General features: G+C 43.5%; 1 protein-coding gene across 1 annotated transcript in view; it reads left to right on the forward strand.

Moving 5' to 3' along the window:
* The window catches only part of palld (palladin, cytoskeletal associated protein), a 57,184-nt gene that overhangs the window by 24,953 nt on the left and 13,737 nt on the right, over positions 1–18,494 (forward strand). The window contains exons 6-10 of the mRNA XM_061078370.1: positions 208–270; positions 2,479–2,620; positions 2,733–2,756; positions 3,412–3,531; positions 4,348–4,819. Coding sequence (XP_060934353.1) covers positions 208–270; positions 2,479–2,620; positions 2,733–2,756; positions 3,412–3,531; positions 4,348–4,819 — 821 coding nt within the window. The remainder of the gene's footprint in view (positions 1–207; positions 271–2,478; positions 2,621–2,732; positions 2,757–3,411; positions 3,532–4,347; positions 4,820–18,494) is intronic.

Consider the following 18,494-nt stretch of genomic DNA (forward strand, 5'->3'; position numbering starts at 1 on the left):
ATGCACCAAATTGAACACACTCATAAATATCAGTCCCCTAAACCTGCCTGTTTCTGTACATTCAATCATTTTCATGCTATCTTGCAGCAAACATACAAACCAACCATCAAACAGACAGGTGTGAAGGGAAAAATTTGCAGAATTCTCCTCTATGTCAGGAGCCTTCACCTTTCTGAGCCGTCTCCTCCTGTGTATGTTCCCTTCTAGATGCAGAGCCCGCTGTCATCACTGCATGGCACTGAGGGGTCAGGCCCCCCTGTATTCACCAAGGTAAGTGTGTGTAGGTAAATAAAATCTAAATACTGCACGATTGTTGGAGAGTCGTATAAAAACATGTTGCTTGCTGCTCTAACAGCAACAGTTAAGTTTTTCCACAAGAGATTGGATCCTGGCTGAATTCATTTGCTGATGATGGGTGATAAGACCTGGCTTTCAGTCTGCATATCAGTTCATCCCAAAGGACTGAGGGCTGAGTTTTCCAAGTTAGGTGAAGCAGAACGGGCCTTCCTCAAATTGTTGCATAAAGTTAAAGGGATACCGCTGTTTAAAACATTTGATTTCCTTTGGCTGGAACCAAGAGACCAGCTGTGTGAAACAGCCCCAGATACATACATACACAGAACTTGGTACACATGCCATACCACACAGTAGGCAGTGCTGTGGGGGTCAAATAAGATAAAAGCTTTGATGAGAGCTGCTGCTCCTCCAGCTCCAGATCTTCCTCTCCCAACTCAGACTCTTCAAATCCCCCCAGGTCCCGACGCCCCTGGGTCTTGTGATGGCAGGCCTGAGACGGGCCGAGGCAGGGCTTCAAACAGTCCTGCCAAAAACACGGGGGTCAGGTCTCGTTCCCTCTCGTTCAGGCCTTAAATCATTTTCCACCTCATTACAAAAAGACATTTGCTTTTCCTCACCACTCCCCACCTTGCACCCGCCTCCTTTAAAAGCTGTCTTAGGCTTTAATCATCTCAGTGAGAGAGAATGTTCGCCTCCAGTAAAGTCAGCCCCGTCGCCCATGTAACACAAACACACATATATACATACACACGTATGTTTTCAAACCCATGATTTAAATCTTACCACTTGTCAAACGCACACAGTCACAGAGAGAGAGAGAGAAGCTCGGGTTCACACGCACATTCATTTCCACTGAGTGCCTCCTGTTGATGGATGTAGTGGTGTATGTCACTGTGGGCCTGTTAGCTGGAGGAAGAGACAACAACGTGTTGACACCGACCCTCATGAGGATGTTTTTTTTTAGTTCTGCAACTGTTTAAGCTGTCACATGAGTGATTGTACACAGGAGTTCAACTGTCATCTGTAAGAGCAACGGTCTCTTATGTTGACGTTAAGAGTCTTATTGGCTAAATGCTCCACTTTCACACATTTTATAGATGAATAACTAAAGCAGATAAGAGTACAAGTGAAAATGAACAGCATAGCAGAGGCTAATGTTAGCTGTGTTGACAACACATAACAGAATAGTTTCCTTCCTCCTCACGCTGAAAGCTACCTGCTATTTTAAGCTATCTTAAATTGTATTATTTACAGTAACACAGGGAATCTCAGTGTTATGTTTCTCTATATCTGACTCTGCCCTCCTACAATTTTCTCTGTAATGATAATGATGATGATTGTCATTATTATTATTTTATTTTCTAGGTCCTTTGTAATGTTCTGCTCTGTAAAAACCTAAGACTAAATAAAAAGTTTGAAATAAGAAATTACTAAATCATGAAACACAATCTTTCACAGAATCAGGAGGGGATCTTGTAACAGTTTTGTTCAGGAGAGATCCACTTTCATAAACTTCCAATATTCAGATATTAATCTGGCAGTGTTGATAAAATAGTTTGTCAAAATAGAATTTGTACTTTCTTTTCATCGTTTTCCAAATATTTCAGAAATTAGTTAATCTTGAAATAGAATATTTTGACAAAGTAAACTTGAGGATTTTTTTTTCTTCTTTTAACTTGTCAGTGTTAGAGGTGACAGCTCTTTGGACTAAAACAGATGCTTATTTTAGGCTAAAATAAAAAACAAATGGACATTAATCATAATCTGATTTTTGACTATTTTTTGGGATCGCGTGAGGCTCAAAACCAGACAGATCCAATAAAAGGACAGAGGACGTCAAGTTCTTATTTTAACAACATATTGTATTGTATTTTAAAGGATCATGTCAACCTAGAGAAAACCAACCAGTGAGTCTGTTATTTCCCAGAAGAGACATGAGAAAAATCCAAAGGTGAACAAATGGATGGTCATTTTATTTTATCTTCAAGTTCCTTGAGCGGACAGGAAGCTGGAAGATGGTTACCAGACCTATGGAAATTTGTGGTGACATTTTAGAAAAGTATGTGTCCTCTGAACTTTTAGTTGGCCCTCCCTCCTTCTCTCTGCATCTACTGTCTATTTCCATCTGTCTCTTCTGAAGTAGATCCTCCTCTCTGTCTTACAAATGCTTCCTCTTTGTAGCTCTTGCAGGATGCCCAGGCGTCTGAGGGCCAGGTGGTGGTTCTGGAGTGCAGGGTCCGAGGTGGCCCTCCTCTGCGGGTCCAGTGGTACCGCCAGGGAGAGGAGATCATAGACTCCCCCGATTTTCGTATTCTTCAGAAAAGTGAGACATTCTTCTCAATGATCATGAAACACATTGGAGCTGAATGTTAATGGTAAAACCAAAACCTTTCTGTTCTTCTCTTCCCTTCTGCCTATGATATACTCTGAATCAGAGCCTCGATCTGCAGCTGAGCCAGGTACAGTCCTCAACTCCTCTACAGTCTATCATAATTACAACATTCATGTTCTGAACACCAGTGTTTTAAACTAGTGATGGATTATTTTGACTCGAGACGCAATTTGAGTTTGATGATTTCATTATCAGCAACGGGCTTTCACTTGACAACCGCAAATCACAATTTAGTGAGTCTGTGTCTCCAGGTGCTACAGTCAGAGGGAGTACCTGAGAAAGTCTGTGAAGCCCTACCGCACACAGACTGGAAAAAAAAAAACCACACACACAGATCAATAATGACACACACATCAGCCACCTGTGTGAGTCAGGGTTCATGTCAGGTGTTACTTTAAGGTTGTGAGTCACTCAGACATCTTTGAACATTTGTGCTTCAGGGTTTTTGTGTCTGTCTGTTGTCTGTGTGTCTGGTTGTGTATGTGTGTCTGTTTTCTGTCTGTGTGTCTCTTTGCTCTTCATGGCAGGTTACATCCATGCTCGTCTTTCATCTCTCTGCGTCAGACTCACCATCCACATGAAATGTCTGTCATCTAGTGTCAACATGTCAATCCACAGCTCTTCCTTTCCAGCTGTAATCTTGGCCTGCTCTATTGTCTATGTAGGAAAATACCACAAATCTTTAGGATCATTAAATCTTATGGTCGTCGTTGTTTTTTCAGAGGAGATCTGCACCCTGGTGATAGCTGAGGCCTTTCCAGAGGATGGAGGTCTGTTCTGCTGCACTGCATCCAACCCCTATGGATCTATCAACAGCACAGCCGAACTCAATGTCACTGCAGGTGTGTAGCCAACATGGGAGTTCCTTAAGATCCAGTTTCTGTTTTTCCTGTAAACAGATTTGTTAAATAACTGAAAAAAAACCATACAAATGATTCAAAAAGAATTGATATGTTGTTTTTAAATTTGCTTTCATTCAAGTTAGGCTTCAGAAAAGATTTGGAATCTTCCAAATTGTATATACAGCCGCGAAGGGTTATTTAACACATTAACAGTGCCCTTTATACGGTATCATCAAATCCCAAAGTTCAATCTCCGCCATCAGCAGAACTGATCACAGTATATTATTTTCTATGCCTCAAATTCAAGTGGATGTTTAAATTATTGTTACAATAATCTAAATTAAATGCAAAAGTTGCAAAACATTGTTTTTTCCAGAAAGAAATTAATCTGACTAATGATTCAGGGTTTGGTCCTTTCTCTGACCTCTGATGGTCCTGTAGTTCCCCTGTGGACCTCCCCTGAGGTCCTGTGGTTTAGGGTCAGAGGTAAAACTCATATGTTAGGTCTCAACAAGAAGATCCTCCTTCATCTGTTATTGTGAAGTCTTTACGGGAAAGATGGGAGTTGATCTCTGTGTGTATTCTCACACACAGAACTGTGTATGTACAGTACAGGAACAGGCCAAATAAACAGGAATTGCATCAGTCTGACTGGATCCAGCTGTTGCTTTATATCAGATGAGCTGTGATACAGTCATGTGTGTGTCAGTGTATGTGTATGTGTGTGTGTAATCTCCATTTACTGAGCTACGTGGTGGCCAGAAGGAAAACGTCACATTAAAGTTCCACTTTCCTTTTGTTTGTTTCCCTCTGTAGCCGAGGACTCATCCAGTAATGGCATGCCTGGTGATAGCTCAGGGTTTGAGGATACAGCAGCCTTCCCCCCGCCTCCCCCACCCACAGAGATCAGCCTCCTGGAGCTGCCACCCAAGACGCTGACTCATCCCAGGTCCGAGGCTTTCCATGTCAAGGAGCTGGAGATCTGGCCCAGTATGTCAGCGCCTCCTCCAGTACAAGTGGGCTCAGAGGTGGAGGTTAATGACAAGGGGAAAGAGTTTACACAGAATGGCCAACCCCAGAATCTTCCGCCACCTCCCAGCCCACCTAAAGAGACCACACCACCACCGCCACCTCCGCCACCACCTCCACCTCAACCACAGTCTGACCCTATGGCAGATGTCCCATTCGTAGCTCAGGTGACACCAGAATCACCTCCGACCTCAGACAAGCTGTCTCCATCCCCCGCGAAGGATGCTCCTCCACTGCCCACCAAGCCCAAACCAAAGCTGTGAGTACCTGTCATGTTCCCTGGTGTCTGTGGCCCTGAGGCAGTCTAGTCTGGTGGGAGAGAGACACGGGCTGGGCGGCCTTGGTCTGGTTGAAATGATAGCATTGTGTCTCCGTTTTGTGAAAGGGTTAACAGGGGAATCCCAGGCCTTTTAGAACAAAAGCATTCCCCTGCCTTTATGCTGGTGTCAGTGTGGCATCGTGTGTGCCAGGGCGAGTCTGCCAGCTGCTGTCTGTCTGTGGCTGTAAACAGATCTGCGTGGCTTTTTGCTGGATGGCTCCTATTGTTTCTGTGACCTCGGACTGCATGAGCAGCACAGGACAGAGCGATTGTTTGTGATGTCTTTTTCTGTGAGCTCAATGGAAATCAGGTAGGATGTCACTGTTATTAGAGGAGAGTTGGGTATGGAAAGGCTTAATATTCAGCGTCTTGAGATGTCTGCAGTGAACATGGCTCTTGTGCATGGGGACTTCCCCTTGTTTCTTTACACTTATTGGAAAGAATTGAGTAGAGAGCTGACAAGACATTTGTAGAAAAGGTTGAGGGAGCAGATGGAACATAAAGAATCAAACCAGGAAGTATGAGATTGCACGGTTAGCATCTTCATCTCAGAGGTTACCAGGATACTTAAATGATACATTTCACATCATAAATAACAGCAGACTATGTAAACATAATTGTAATACATTATATAACTTGGTTAGTTCAGATCTTTGTTTAATTATATTGTCTTTATTAAGCCTTTTGTCATGCTTGGTCGCTCCGGCCACCACTTTGGTCCAGATTTAAGTATTTTTATTGTATGGATTGACAGAACTTTTTTTACTTATATTCATTGTTCCCAGAGAATTAATACATCTGACTTTGGTGACCCCCAGACTTTTCCTGTAGTATCACCATGAGTATCATAGTCTCTATTTTTACCACAGAGTTAGTATCAACTAGAATGGTATTCAATAGAGCACATACCTCCACCAAGGCCCACCAGCATCACAGTTCCGCCCCCTGATCTTGTTATATTTTCTTCTCTGACCAATCCATTCAGAGTGGGATCTTCGTCAGGTCCTTCGAGGAACATCACATATTGTTTAATTACATTTTCTGTGGCATGGATTGGCATAAGTGTGCAAGCTCTTCTTTTTTTTGCTTCAGACCACCTTGCACCTTGCGATCTGCATTTTGATTTTTTCTTCTCTTCTTCCCTGACCCATACCCCATCTTGGAAAACCCGTTCAGTAGTTTTTGAGCAATCCTGCCAATTAACAACCAAACCAAGGCAGATGAAAACATAATCTCCTCGGCGGAGGTAACTATTCCTGTTCCCCTCAGGATGAACTCTAATATCCTGATTTTCTCTTCAGCACAACCAGGAGCTCAAATTTTTTAAATATCAGTGAAATATCTCAACAAGTACGTCACCAATCTTGAAATGTCTTGAAAACTAAGGGATTACCAAGGACCTTTATGGACCCCAGTGAATGAACTGTACAAAAAATGATCCCCTGACCTTTCATCACTTACTATCATCAGGTCAAAAGACTGTTTGATTTCACATATCAGCCTCAAAGAGCTGCTTGCAATGGATATATATTTTAATATAATAATTTGATGTCTGCCGCAGTATTGAACAATGGAAGTTATAAATCCCATCATAAGCAGATAGTGATCAGTTTTCTTGGGCAGCTCTTGGCAAGCTGCATGTAAACGAGAGTTTGGTTATAGAAGAGCAAAGCTTGGTTTTGCACTGCATGTGTACTGGGTTTGATGCCTCCTGATGGGCGCCATTGCATATTGACATAAATGTGACTTGTTAATTCTGTGCTTCCAGAGCTGAGAATATAGAGGAGAAGACAGAAAGTTACAGGTAAATATTTGGCTGTGAGAGTGATGCTCTGGATGTGATGTGAGTGGCACCACATGGTCTTTATTCAATGATCTATCGTGGAAGCAAAGAAAGCAACTAGCCTTTTTTTTAAAGACTACTGACAGGACACAGGCAAATCAGCAGTCAATCGAATTCCAGCCGGGCCCAGTGCCCCCCTAGCCCCACCCCTGCCTGATTCACATTTGAAAACAGGAGAGCTGACCTACAGTTGTTAAATTGGCCTCACAATAGGAAACACGTTATATGTCATGTCCACTCAATCAATGTCTGTATAATCCTCAATATTTCAATATGAGAGACCCTGGGTTTCATTTCTTGCTCACGTTTTTGCAGTTCTCAAAATAGCTCGGAGACAGTAAAGCTGCTTTACCTCGAGTATTTCCACAACAACAACATGGATACGCTGCTAAAAACAATCAGCTCCCAACTGTGAAGCAGTTAGAAAGCATCAGTCGTCCCTCTCCTGCCGTATCCCCTTTAAATTCTCTAATTGCACAGTAAAAACAGCAGCTCTGCCATTAACCACACCCCTTGTCTCTGCCAGACTCTTTCCTCGGGTAACGCGTAGGAATAGAGGGGGACCACTCTCGACCTGACGCCCCCGAGCTTATCACTGGCCTCATCTTTATCCTGTTTGTCATATAGCACATTCCATACAGACTGATATATTGTCTGTGCACAGACAGCCACATGCTGCAGCCTTTGAAACCTGAGCCCAGTTTATTGCTTTAATTGCCTTTTTTTTTAAACATTTTACTGGAGTTCCTTTAATGAAACACCACAACCTTCTAACCAACCACTTTGTTGAATTGCCATTAATTCAATAGAGTGGAAACTCTGAGCCCAATGTCTGCTATTTTTAGAATAAGTCGATATCATGAAACAGGCTAATAACTGATGGTTTTACTGCATCAACGCAACAGGGATCAGTATAAATGGAGTGTAAGCAGTTCATTTAGGGTTTCTATCCACATTTAAACTCTAAATCTCAAGTAAAAGTGACTCAGATGCACATATCCCCCATAATTACTGTGGATTTTCACAACATCCCTCATTATTTATAAAGGGACAGTTGCATCGAATAATGTTACAGTCTTAACGCCGGTGTTTATAGCTGCTGGGGATCACAAATCTAAAGTAAATGGCTCTAAATTGTAGGAATAACACGCTGGAAGCATTTGTGAGGGATGAGCGTTGCTTCAACAACACTGGGCTGATGAGGTGGAGGAAGTTGTTGTGTGACTTGGCAGCCCGGAGCTACTGCAGGAGAGCCGAGCTGTGAAAACAGACCTGCTGTTTTCTCTGTGCTGCAGGAAGAGAGAGCAGGGCAGGAAGGTATTTGGGTGTCGATGGCGGGCCGACAGTTAATGCCAGACATTTGTAGGAATGAGGAAGGATCTGAAACATGGTTGAGCTTTGTGAAAGAGAAAGTCGTAATGTTTGATCTCATAGTGGAGAAGCACTATCTCATTGTATGCTCCTTTGTAACTCAAGGTCCCATTCAGCTCATTTTAAAGTGTTATAGAAACAAATAATGTTTGATGGATTTGGATTTTCAGGGTGACACACAGGCTGGTGCGCTGGTTGGCACTTTCTGTGTGGAGTTTCTAATTTTCTCGAGGTACCACAGTCCAAAGACATGCAGATTGAAGTTGTGTTGATTGGAAACGTGATTGTGAATGGTTATTTGTCTCTGTATGTTGGCCCAGTGATACAGTGATGACATGTCCAGGGCGAACCCACCTCTTGCTCAATGTCAGCTGGGATTGGCTCCAGCTCCTCCAAGGACAAAATTACCAAATGACAACATGTACAGCCGACATGTCAGATGATCTCTAATCAGTCTCGGAGCCCATCACCTGTCGTCTGACAGACAATATTTTGGGGCCCCTGGTGTTGACAGCAGATATCTGTGCCACTAGTTACTTTTGTCATAGACTCAAACGTTTCTCCCCACAAAACACAATCAGTGATACTTTTTGTATCAGTGTTTTAGGTCAAGATGACATTTTGGCTATTCTCTATTAACAGCTATCTCCAAATGAATGATACATTTAAAAATGATAGCCGATACATTTATTTGACCTCTTTTGCTCTACACACAGACTACAGTCAGACAACCATAACCTGCACAAACTGGATTGGTCAAACTAGAAATGGAAACCAGTAGGCTTAATGTGCAGAAAAGGAGTAGATGTGGTATTCCTCTAACAAACGGCTTCCCGGATTAACTAATCATACAAAGCAGAAACGTTAAGATAACATTATGTTTCAAACAATGATATTGTATTGGCATTAGAAGGTAAAAGGTGGGCTTCCTGCAGTGGGGTCTGAATATAGATATGAAAGGATTTAGGGCAACTGTATAGTTATTAAACTATGAGGTGATACTTTGAGAGGATCCTTTAATCGGCTGAATGAAACTTTGTATCTCAACTTAAGACCAGTCCATGTTTGACAGAGTTACGGTCTCGTCTGATTCAACATCATAACTGCGTCTGTTCAGTGCTCTCTGGGGTTTAACGGTACATCTGTGACCGTCTGTATGAAGTCAGATCATGATGGACTGATAACACCTGGAGCTTGTAAATCTGTGTGTGTCTGTGTGTGTGTGTGGGATAGGTATTACTCATATTGTGGGGACCTACATCTGTTCACACAGTCACATTTAGCAGACTTGCCCTCCTTGTGGGGACAATAACCAGAGTCCCTGCAACATAAATCCTTAAATGTGAAGGTGAAGACATTTTGGAAGATAAGGTTAATGGTTCATGTGTAGTTGTGACATTTCACAAGAACAGTTTTGAGTTTTTGGTGTCATGATTTACTCTTTCTAGTACAAGAGAGTTACGTATGAATGTGGTTGTGTGTTATCACAAGTTTGTTACTCAGATTTTGGTATTGTAGCTATGAAATAAAGTTCTCCTTGTGATGTTGAGTCATCTATTCACATAAATATGCAGTGAAACATTAAGACATAGTTGTGAGCCACTATTTCAAGACTGAACTTAATCTAGTTTAAAATACAAGCCTACAAGACATCGGAGGAGACAGTGGAAAGTGCCGGGGTAGCAATTTGAAGGTGTGACCACCATGATATTGACCTTGATAATAGGGGCAAAGCATTTTATTACAGGTTAGGATAATGTCTGTGTGGGCATCACACACCATGCTCAATTAGCAGAGGCAATAATTATCCTCATTCCACAACTTAATCTCTCTTTCATAAGACCGGGAATCAACTTTGACAGTCGAAATTATTCTCTTGCACGGATTTTAATTCCCTACTCTGCATTTATGTGTGAGCTGAACGCTTAGCTACTATCGACGTGTGTGTTTTTTTTCCTCTCATTTTTATTTAGTATGCCGATAACAGATTACAGATGAGGAGAAACAGGCACACATTGGCATTTCACAGAACCTTAATTGAGCCTTTTCTCACATCACTGGTTTTATGCTATGTGATTAAAGTTCATTTTTGTTTCTGCTGTTGATTTGTTTAAACGATGCTGTAATAATGGCCTATTGACTGGGTGATCTGTGTAGGTGGGAAACAATAAGCCAGAGCATTACACGGGAGAGACAGATATTATATGTGTCAGCTTAAACAGACCAAAACCTACTGCACATACAGTTAGCAGTACCTGGAATGCATCATAAAGAGGTTTGAATGGATATTTTAAGTGTAGCTGAGGCAGAAGTAGCTTTTGGATCAAAGTATGGAAGTTAAACATCTGTTTGTTTCAGGGAGGAAGTGAAAATATGTTGTAGTCTGACGGAATTACGCTGCTGGTGCAAGAATTAGCTTTGCAGATAGATCAGATGTCCCTGTCATATACAAAAATATAAGCCGACCTAAACTGGTCTAAAACAAAATCAATGATTGGTTGTTATTGCAGAAATCTAATTTGTGATGTTAATAAGATCCATCCATCACATCAGGGTCACAGGACAGCAGTCTGGAGCTAATCCCCTCTGACACTGGGCGAGAGGTGGGGTACATCCTCGACAGGTCACCACCATATCACAGGGCCGACAAACAGAGACAAACAACAATTCACACCAACTCTCTCAACTACAGTCGATTTAGAGTTTCCAATAAACTTAACCTCAATCTGCATGGATAACCCCTTAAATACACAGGGGGAACATGCAAACTCCTATAAGATATATGAAATATATAAAATTAATATATGAAATATATCTTACAGGAGTTTGTTCAGTGTAATTACCTGTATTTCCCCGGTTGTTTTTTTCCAATGGGACATTTCTATCAATCCATCATAAATACCCCTTATCCTTTCAGGGTCAAATCAACTTTGTTTTTTAGAGCCCATATTCTCAAATCACATTTGGCCTAATAGGCTTAACAATCTGTCCAAGGTCAGAGGTGCAATATATATATCGTGTGTAGCAGAGCACATCAACAAAATAACAACATTTACAACATTCCTGAGAAAAAACAGTGTCTTACATAAATAGTTTATTACATATGATCACAATACACTTCCACCAAAATTCAACATGCCACAATATTCTATCCTTGCTCAATCACACAAACCCACAGGAGCTCACAGCTACAATGTGTTAATTTTCAGGCTCTGCATATTTCTATTCTCTCCGTGATAAAGAGGAAGAGTGGCCTAATGCATGCAGCTTGACCTTATACCTTTCAATCCATGTCCGCTGACATAACTGCCATACCATTGAGATTAAACGATTTCTGCAACAGCTCTAAAACTCTTTAACCCCAGCGAGGTTGTTGTCAGGGGAACAGCAAACAAACTGAAGGCAACACAGCGCTGGATGCCAACAGCGGCCTCCCACTGTCTCACACACTTTACTTCTACTTGTATTTACAGTGTAGAGAGGCAGCAGCAAGGGATTGCTCGTCTCAATACGTGTCTTTTTAAATAAAAACTTCCTGGAGTATTCCATGCCTGCTGTGTTACATTTAAAGCAGGACCTATTCCCTCTGTGTTCCACTGCTGAGCAAGGAGATCTGGTTGCCAGGATTTGTCGCATATCTGTGCCATGACTCAGAGCTTCCTCTCAGCAGTGCGTGTTTACGAGGTGCAAGTCATGAACTCTCTAATGAAGTATTAACAATCACTTTCTTGTCGAGGTGTTGCTTGTGGTTTTATGGAGAGCAGGAAACATGCATGTTAAATAACCGCATATGGTTCGGGCTAGGCTATGAAATCTTTGCTTGTGGTTCATCACGATCAAATGTCTTATTAGAAAAAAGGAAGTAAAACAATGACTGTGGATTGATTATCAGCAAATGGGGAAAAGGGCAGAGGCAGAGAGTTAGCTGTCATCAGAGGGTGAGAAGGAGATTGTGCAAAAGAAATGAAAAGCAATGTGAAGTCACCAGAGACACGAGAGAGCAGGAAAGCAGATCATTTCACATCGACCTCCAGAGTCAGAGATGGGCAGTCCTTAAAAGGATATGGGAGAGACAGGATTGGCTGACACACCAGACTAACTGCCACAGGATTGGCCGATGGGGCTAGAATGACCTGCATGGAATGGAGAAACTTTCCAAATAAGGAAGAGAGTTGTCGGAGTTGACCTTCATAACACAGAGAGAGGAGGGGGTGGAAGAAAGAGGGGGTGAGCAGAGAGGGAGAGAGAGGGAGCAATGAAAAGACGCACAGAGGATTTAGGGGAGCGAGAGAGTTGGGTGTATGCTTTGGAGTTGACAGCATGGAAACTAACAGGCCTCAGTGATCCCATCACAGAGAGCAGACTGTGCTAGAACAACCTGGTATTTTAAACACTGAGAACCACACAGATAAACACACACTACCCGACACACACACAACACTTGGAGGATCACATTGTTTCTGGATGAAGTCAATCAACCTCTGATTATATCCTGACCCAAGTCGCTGTGTGCGCCTGCGTATGGGAGCCACAGGCGGTATCTCCCTTTGGACACACTCCCGGTGACACCAACACACCACTTCCCCTTGTGGATGTTAATTAGAGGGTGTAATGATGTACACACACACACACACACACACACACACACACACTCTGCTCTCCTGACACTAAGAACCGTCTGAGGAGATCCACTCTGACTCGTCTCAAAGTGTCAGTGAGTCAACGCACAGGGAACGACTCGCACCTCTAGAAAGAGGAAGACCATCTCCTTTCGGCTCACTGACCTTTCACTTATTACACACTTACAACTACACACAGGCACCCCACTGGACCGCCTCCACACACTCCCATCGTCCGTCAACACAGCGTGACTCATCAGCAGCCTGGAAACACACTCTAAAAATAGAGGCATTTCCCACAAAAATAGAAATGACCAATCCCCAAATATAGCTTTTCTTATTTCATGGCACAAAAATGAAGGGGAAAGAATTTTTTTACTGGGAAGATGAATATTTGTGTCAGCCAATGAAACAGGATCTATGTCGGTATGCGACACTGGGAATGTGTTCCAAAGATCCTATACAGTTTGTGCTACATAAAGCTATTATATGTAGATAATGGCCACTGGGCTCTGTTGACATGTGAACAGTGGATAATGTTTCTGTGTGTGGACTTTATTTACAGCCAGGGCGTTGTGTCAAATGTAACGATACAATGGACGAATCTCATTTGAAACACTTGTCACCTGTGAACAAAGAAAACTGTTCACATGATAATAATTTATCAAATCTATCTTCACTTCTCTCTCATAATCAACCTCTCCCGCGGTTGTCCGCAGTCATTCATGAAACAATATAAATGTGCTAACAAAAGGATGAGTGCAAGAAATTAGATATGGGTGTCTCTCCCCTTTTCTCTTCCTGTCTTTTTTATAGATATTTTATCTCTCCATCTTCGACTCACAAAACGTTTGCTTCACTAAGTCCCTGAGGGAATTTCCTCCGTCAGCAGTATAGCTGTACAGGACCGAGCTCTTACTCTGAAAAGGAGCTTGTCTTGGGTAGCCAGAGTGCCTTTGCTTTGAAAGAGGAGGAGCTCACAGACAGACTGACTCATGCAGGGAGGGGGGTGGGAGAGAGAGAGAGAGAGAGAGAGAGAGAGAGAGAGAGAGAGAGAGAGAGAGAGAGAGAGAGAGAGAGAGAGAGAGAGAGAGAGAGAGAGAGAGAGAGAGAGAGAGAGAGAGAGAGAGAGAGAGAGCTTTTGTGCGTCTGTCACTGTCTGGCTGCTCTGTGCTCTATATATGCTCGTCATACCTGGCAGAGCAGCACTGAGATGCAGTTCACTCTCCTGCAGGGAAATATCAGAGCTGCCACACACTGAGACCACAACACTGAAGGTAAAACTCATCATTAATCTCTGGGGTCTAATGATTACTCATTAAAGTTCAAGAAACTACAGCTGGACTGAAGGAATGATGGATAAAATGCTCTTCTTTCATTCTTAAACTCTCAAAGAGGAAACTTTTTCCCTTGTTTTTTATCTTAAGGTTTATTCTTATTTTTATTTTTATTTACCTGATTGGCACTAGGACGAAATACTTTCATACTTTATACTTTTCTAATTAGAATTAGGTATTAATGATGGTCTATAACAATGTATGATACATTTTTTTCAGATTTTCCTGGTTAACTTAGCTTGGTGTGTTAATGTTTAAATCATATGTTTTCAGACTTGATGTGTTGTGTTCTCAGAATCTAATACCCATTCATTTGCTGGAGGCTCCAGTGAGGTAGTGAGACACTGACTGTGAGAGAGAAAAAGAAAAGATAACTCCGTTGTTTTTCTGTTGTGTGATGACTGTGTTTATGTGGCGAGCTTGGTTTGTTTGCAGAGCTCCTCAGTGGAGTCAGATGGATTAGTAAACACAATAGAGTCTGCGAGGTGAGAACGCTTGTGCCTTGACTCTTTCAATGACTGTTTTCTTCTCTTCTCTTCCCCATCTTTCCTTCTCTGGCTCTTCCTTCCCCTTCTTCCACCTCCTCTCCCTCCCCTCCTGCTGCTAATCCCATTTGATGGCGATGTCTTTCCCACTCCAATCCAGAGAAGAATGTCTTCAGCATTCCTTCTATAGAGACTGAAAAAAAAGAAAACACTCCCCATCTCACTTGGACAGAGAGAGGGAGAGGTGGGGGAGATGAGGGAGGGAGGGATGGATGGATGGAGGTATAGAGAGAAAAGCAGGGCTCAGTGATTGTGGAGAGCCCTCTTAGCTCCACTTGGATACGAAATATGAGCCCTGGTAGAGAGTGAGAGGGAAACGTATAGTGTAGGAATAAAGAAAGAAAGAAAGAAAGTAGGACAGGGAGAAAGTGGGTAAACGCTGGAGCCGTGAGCTGTTGGTGCAGCTCAAAAGGAAAACGGTCTGTGCTACGTTTTAAAAGCGAGGGGGGGGAAAGGAAAACAGTCTGGTTCTGTTTTATGTGGTGTGTGTGCAATTAGAGCCAAAGAGAACGAGGGGAAGGGGGGAGAAAGGGGGATGGGGTACCCAGGGAGGAGAGGGGTTGAAAATAAGTTAAGGAGGAGAACAAAGGCTGAGAGAGAACATGTCAGCTGACAGGGAAGGAGCGCATGAAGGGAAAAGGAAAAAAACATAAGGAATAAAACACTTTTTCATGTGTGTGTGTGTTAGTGTATGTCTGTGTGTGTGTGTTGGTGTGTGTGTGTGTGTGTTTGTTGGTGTGTGTGTGTGTGTGTGTGTTGGTGTATGTCTGTGTGTGTGTGTTGGTGTGTGTGTGTGTGTGTTGGTGTGTGTGTGTGTGTGTGTGTGTTGGTGTATGTCTGTGTGTGTTGGTGTGTGTGTGTGTGTGTGTGTGTTGGTGTGTGTGTGTGTGATTCCTGCAGCAGCAGCATCCCAGGTTTTTGGGGGTCAGAGTCTGTTAGATTATGTTTAAACTTTGGTGGAAACCTGCAGCGGCTCCAACACTTCGCTATTTTTTCTTGAGGGAGACGAGGGAGGCGCACACTGTGTGTGTGTATGTGTGTGTGTGTGTGTGTGTAAAAGAGAGAGAGAGTGATACAGTTGCATTGATCGATGTCACAAAATCACACACTCCTCAGTTGAAGTGTAGTGAAGTCACACCAGGAGACGTGTCCAGTCACAGATCAGTCAGACATGAGCCTTCGTCAGAATCCACTCAAACCAACACACAGCTACATCTTACTCATCGTCTGGCAGCTGAAAGTCATTCAGACACCAGCTCAGTCACTGACGGTGTGTTCCTGCCCGGGGGCAGTGACCCGTTGTTGTGATGACGCAATGCTCTGAGAGAACCAGGTGTGTGTGAAGGTGCAAAAAAGGATCAGGGTGTAATGCTGAGAGAGGTAAATCCATGTTTTCCCACATAAAGCTATGGTGGTTTAAACTCTGAGTGTCAAGCACTGTGTGTGTGTGTGTGTGTGTGTGTGTGTGTGTGTGTGTGTGTGTGTGTGTGTGTGTGTGTGTGTGTGTGTGTGTGTGTGTGTGTGTGTGTGTGTGTGTGTGTGTGTGTGTGTGTGTGTGTGTGCGTGCGTGTGTGTGTGTGTGTGTGTGTGTGAGTGTGTGTGTGTGTGTGTGTTTGTGTGTGTGTGTGTGTGTAATGATCTCATGCAGGTTTCTACAAGGCTGTGTTTGCCTTGTAGGTGTGATACTGCAGCTCGATTTGACTATTTGGATGTGAATCATTGACAAACATTCAAGGTCCTGCTGTATCTCGACTGCAGGTGTTTGTGGAAACAAACATACAGAGGTGTAATGCAAACACACAATGAGCCTATAGCCTGAAAGTAGCCAGACTCTTCCCCCCGCCCCCCCCCCGGTTAAAGTCCTTCCTTGTTCACGTCGCTGCACAGTCCAGAGGAGGCCTGGTTCTGGGGTTTCTAATCTCACGTCTTCTTGTTTATTCACACCTACAGACTTTTAAACAGAAACATGCACGGCCTCAGTTCCCCTCATGTTGTTGTTTACAGAAGGAAACCTCTCATTTGCGGTCATGTACACTCAACAACTTCCTGCCCCCCCACCCCTCCGTCGCGCTCTTCCTGTCATCAGCTGGCCAACTCTAATAAAGCGGCAGATAAGACAGCGGATGGCGCGCAGCTTGATCCGATGGGCGGTAGAAAAGCGGATGAATTTCTCACGCATGTACCCCAGGGTTTTTTTTTACTGTTCAGGAAGCACAAACAAGCGGCGCTGAGCAAACACGGCCGTTTCACATGTTGAGGTCTTTGTTTGCGTATTAAAGCAAGATGCTGCCTGTGAAGTCCCACTGTGTCTGGCATGTCTGATACATCACAAAGCTGTAAAATACATTTTCAATTAAGTTACTGTCAAGCTGTTCCCGGCTCTGTTTATTGAATGTTTCCATGTAGAAACCAGGGAGACAGACCTCCTCCAGAACTGATCCCTCTTTGCCTGTTCCCTCCTAACAAAGAATTGCAGACAGCAGGTTCCAGTATTTTTCAGGATGAAAGAAGGAAGACTTAACCTATTTATACCATCAAACGTTGGGGCGAAAAAAGAGATTCAATGAGAGAGTGTTAAGGGCCAGGTTTTGGACACAGAGGCAGAGACAGGAGTAAAGTCAACTGAGGTTTATTGGAAATGTCCAATAACGTAAGAAGGCAGGTAGACAGGCAAGGCCCCAACTCCAGCACACCAGGTTCAGTAATCAGCCACGCCACCTACACACCAAGAGAGAGAGACGGAAAGAGAGAGCCTAGTAGGCAGGTGAGGCAGAGGGCATGACAGAGAGAGAAAGAGAGAAAGGGAGAGAGATTCAAGTAATACTGTGTTACAGTTGGAATGACAGAGGAGCCGAAGCCCTGTGCTCTGTGGGCCAGTTGGCTCCGACCAGAACGGCAAAACACAGCGCCGTTGCCATGGCGACAGAGGAACACTTCCCTCCTAATTCAGCCTCTCGCCACCGCAGAGACAAAGAGTAGCAGAGAGTGATGGAGGCCTTGAGGAGGCCTGCTCTGCCTCAAGAGGCATCTGTAGGTACATTATAATCCCATGTACAGGTTTTTAGCAGGGGGCTTTTGTGTTCCGGGGGGGGGGGGGGGGGGATCGTAGAGCGGCCTTGTCCTGCTCTGTGAGGTCAGAACTATCTGCACGATGACAGGCCAGAGGCAGCACCTCTGCAGGGTCAGAATGAGCATGACACCCCTCATGCCTCTCTTTTTAGTGGGCCATAAAACCGCTCATGCAGCTGCAAACAACACGAGCTGACCTTTTTCATTCAAATGTCATGTCAGTGCATTTTTAAATGTGGATGACTTGAAAGTGTCACTTCAATAAGGAGTTTCTTGACTGTACGAAGAGATGAGAAATGAGATGACACTAAACTTGTAATTAACGGAGGTGCTTGTTTAACTGTAGTTGTTTTATATACTGTACAAAGAGCAATTTTCAACAACTGGATACCATCTACTCACCATCCTGTTCAAACATACTCAGAGAAAGAAGAATCATTGGAAAACTAACTTCTGAAGTACGATACAACGTGAGGAAAGGTTTCTAAAACATGGGTAAAAGCTTTAAAAGTCCCTGAGCTCTCTCATGCCGAGGCAGTCAAGCGCCTGTCGGCTGGAGAGGGATGAGGCCTAAGGAAATGAAAGTGTGTTTCCTCTCTGCTGAAGCAGACGGGCTGGGTGCTTCTGCCTGACACTGAGAGAACACAGCCAAAAAAGGAATCAAACCGCTGCAGGGCGGGCTGCTGCCAAACTATTCCTGTAAAAGCATTGGTTTGGTGGAGGCCGGGAACGGGAGACCTCTGGTAAGAGTGAAGCAAAACGAATGGGATGAGAACCGGCCGTGCAGCTCTCAGTAAACCCAGGGAGGATGATCTCAATACACGCGTCTGA

This window comes from Limanda limanda, chromosome 9 (assembly GCF_963576545.1).
Source record: "Limanda limanda chromosome 9, fLimLim1.1, whole genome shotgun sequence".
NCBI lineage: Eukaryota > Metazoa > Chordata > Actinopteri > Pleuronectiformes > Pleuronectidae > Limanda > Limanda limanda.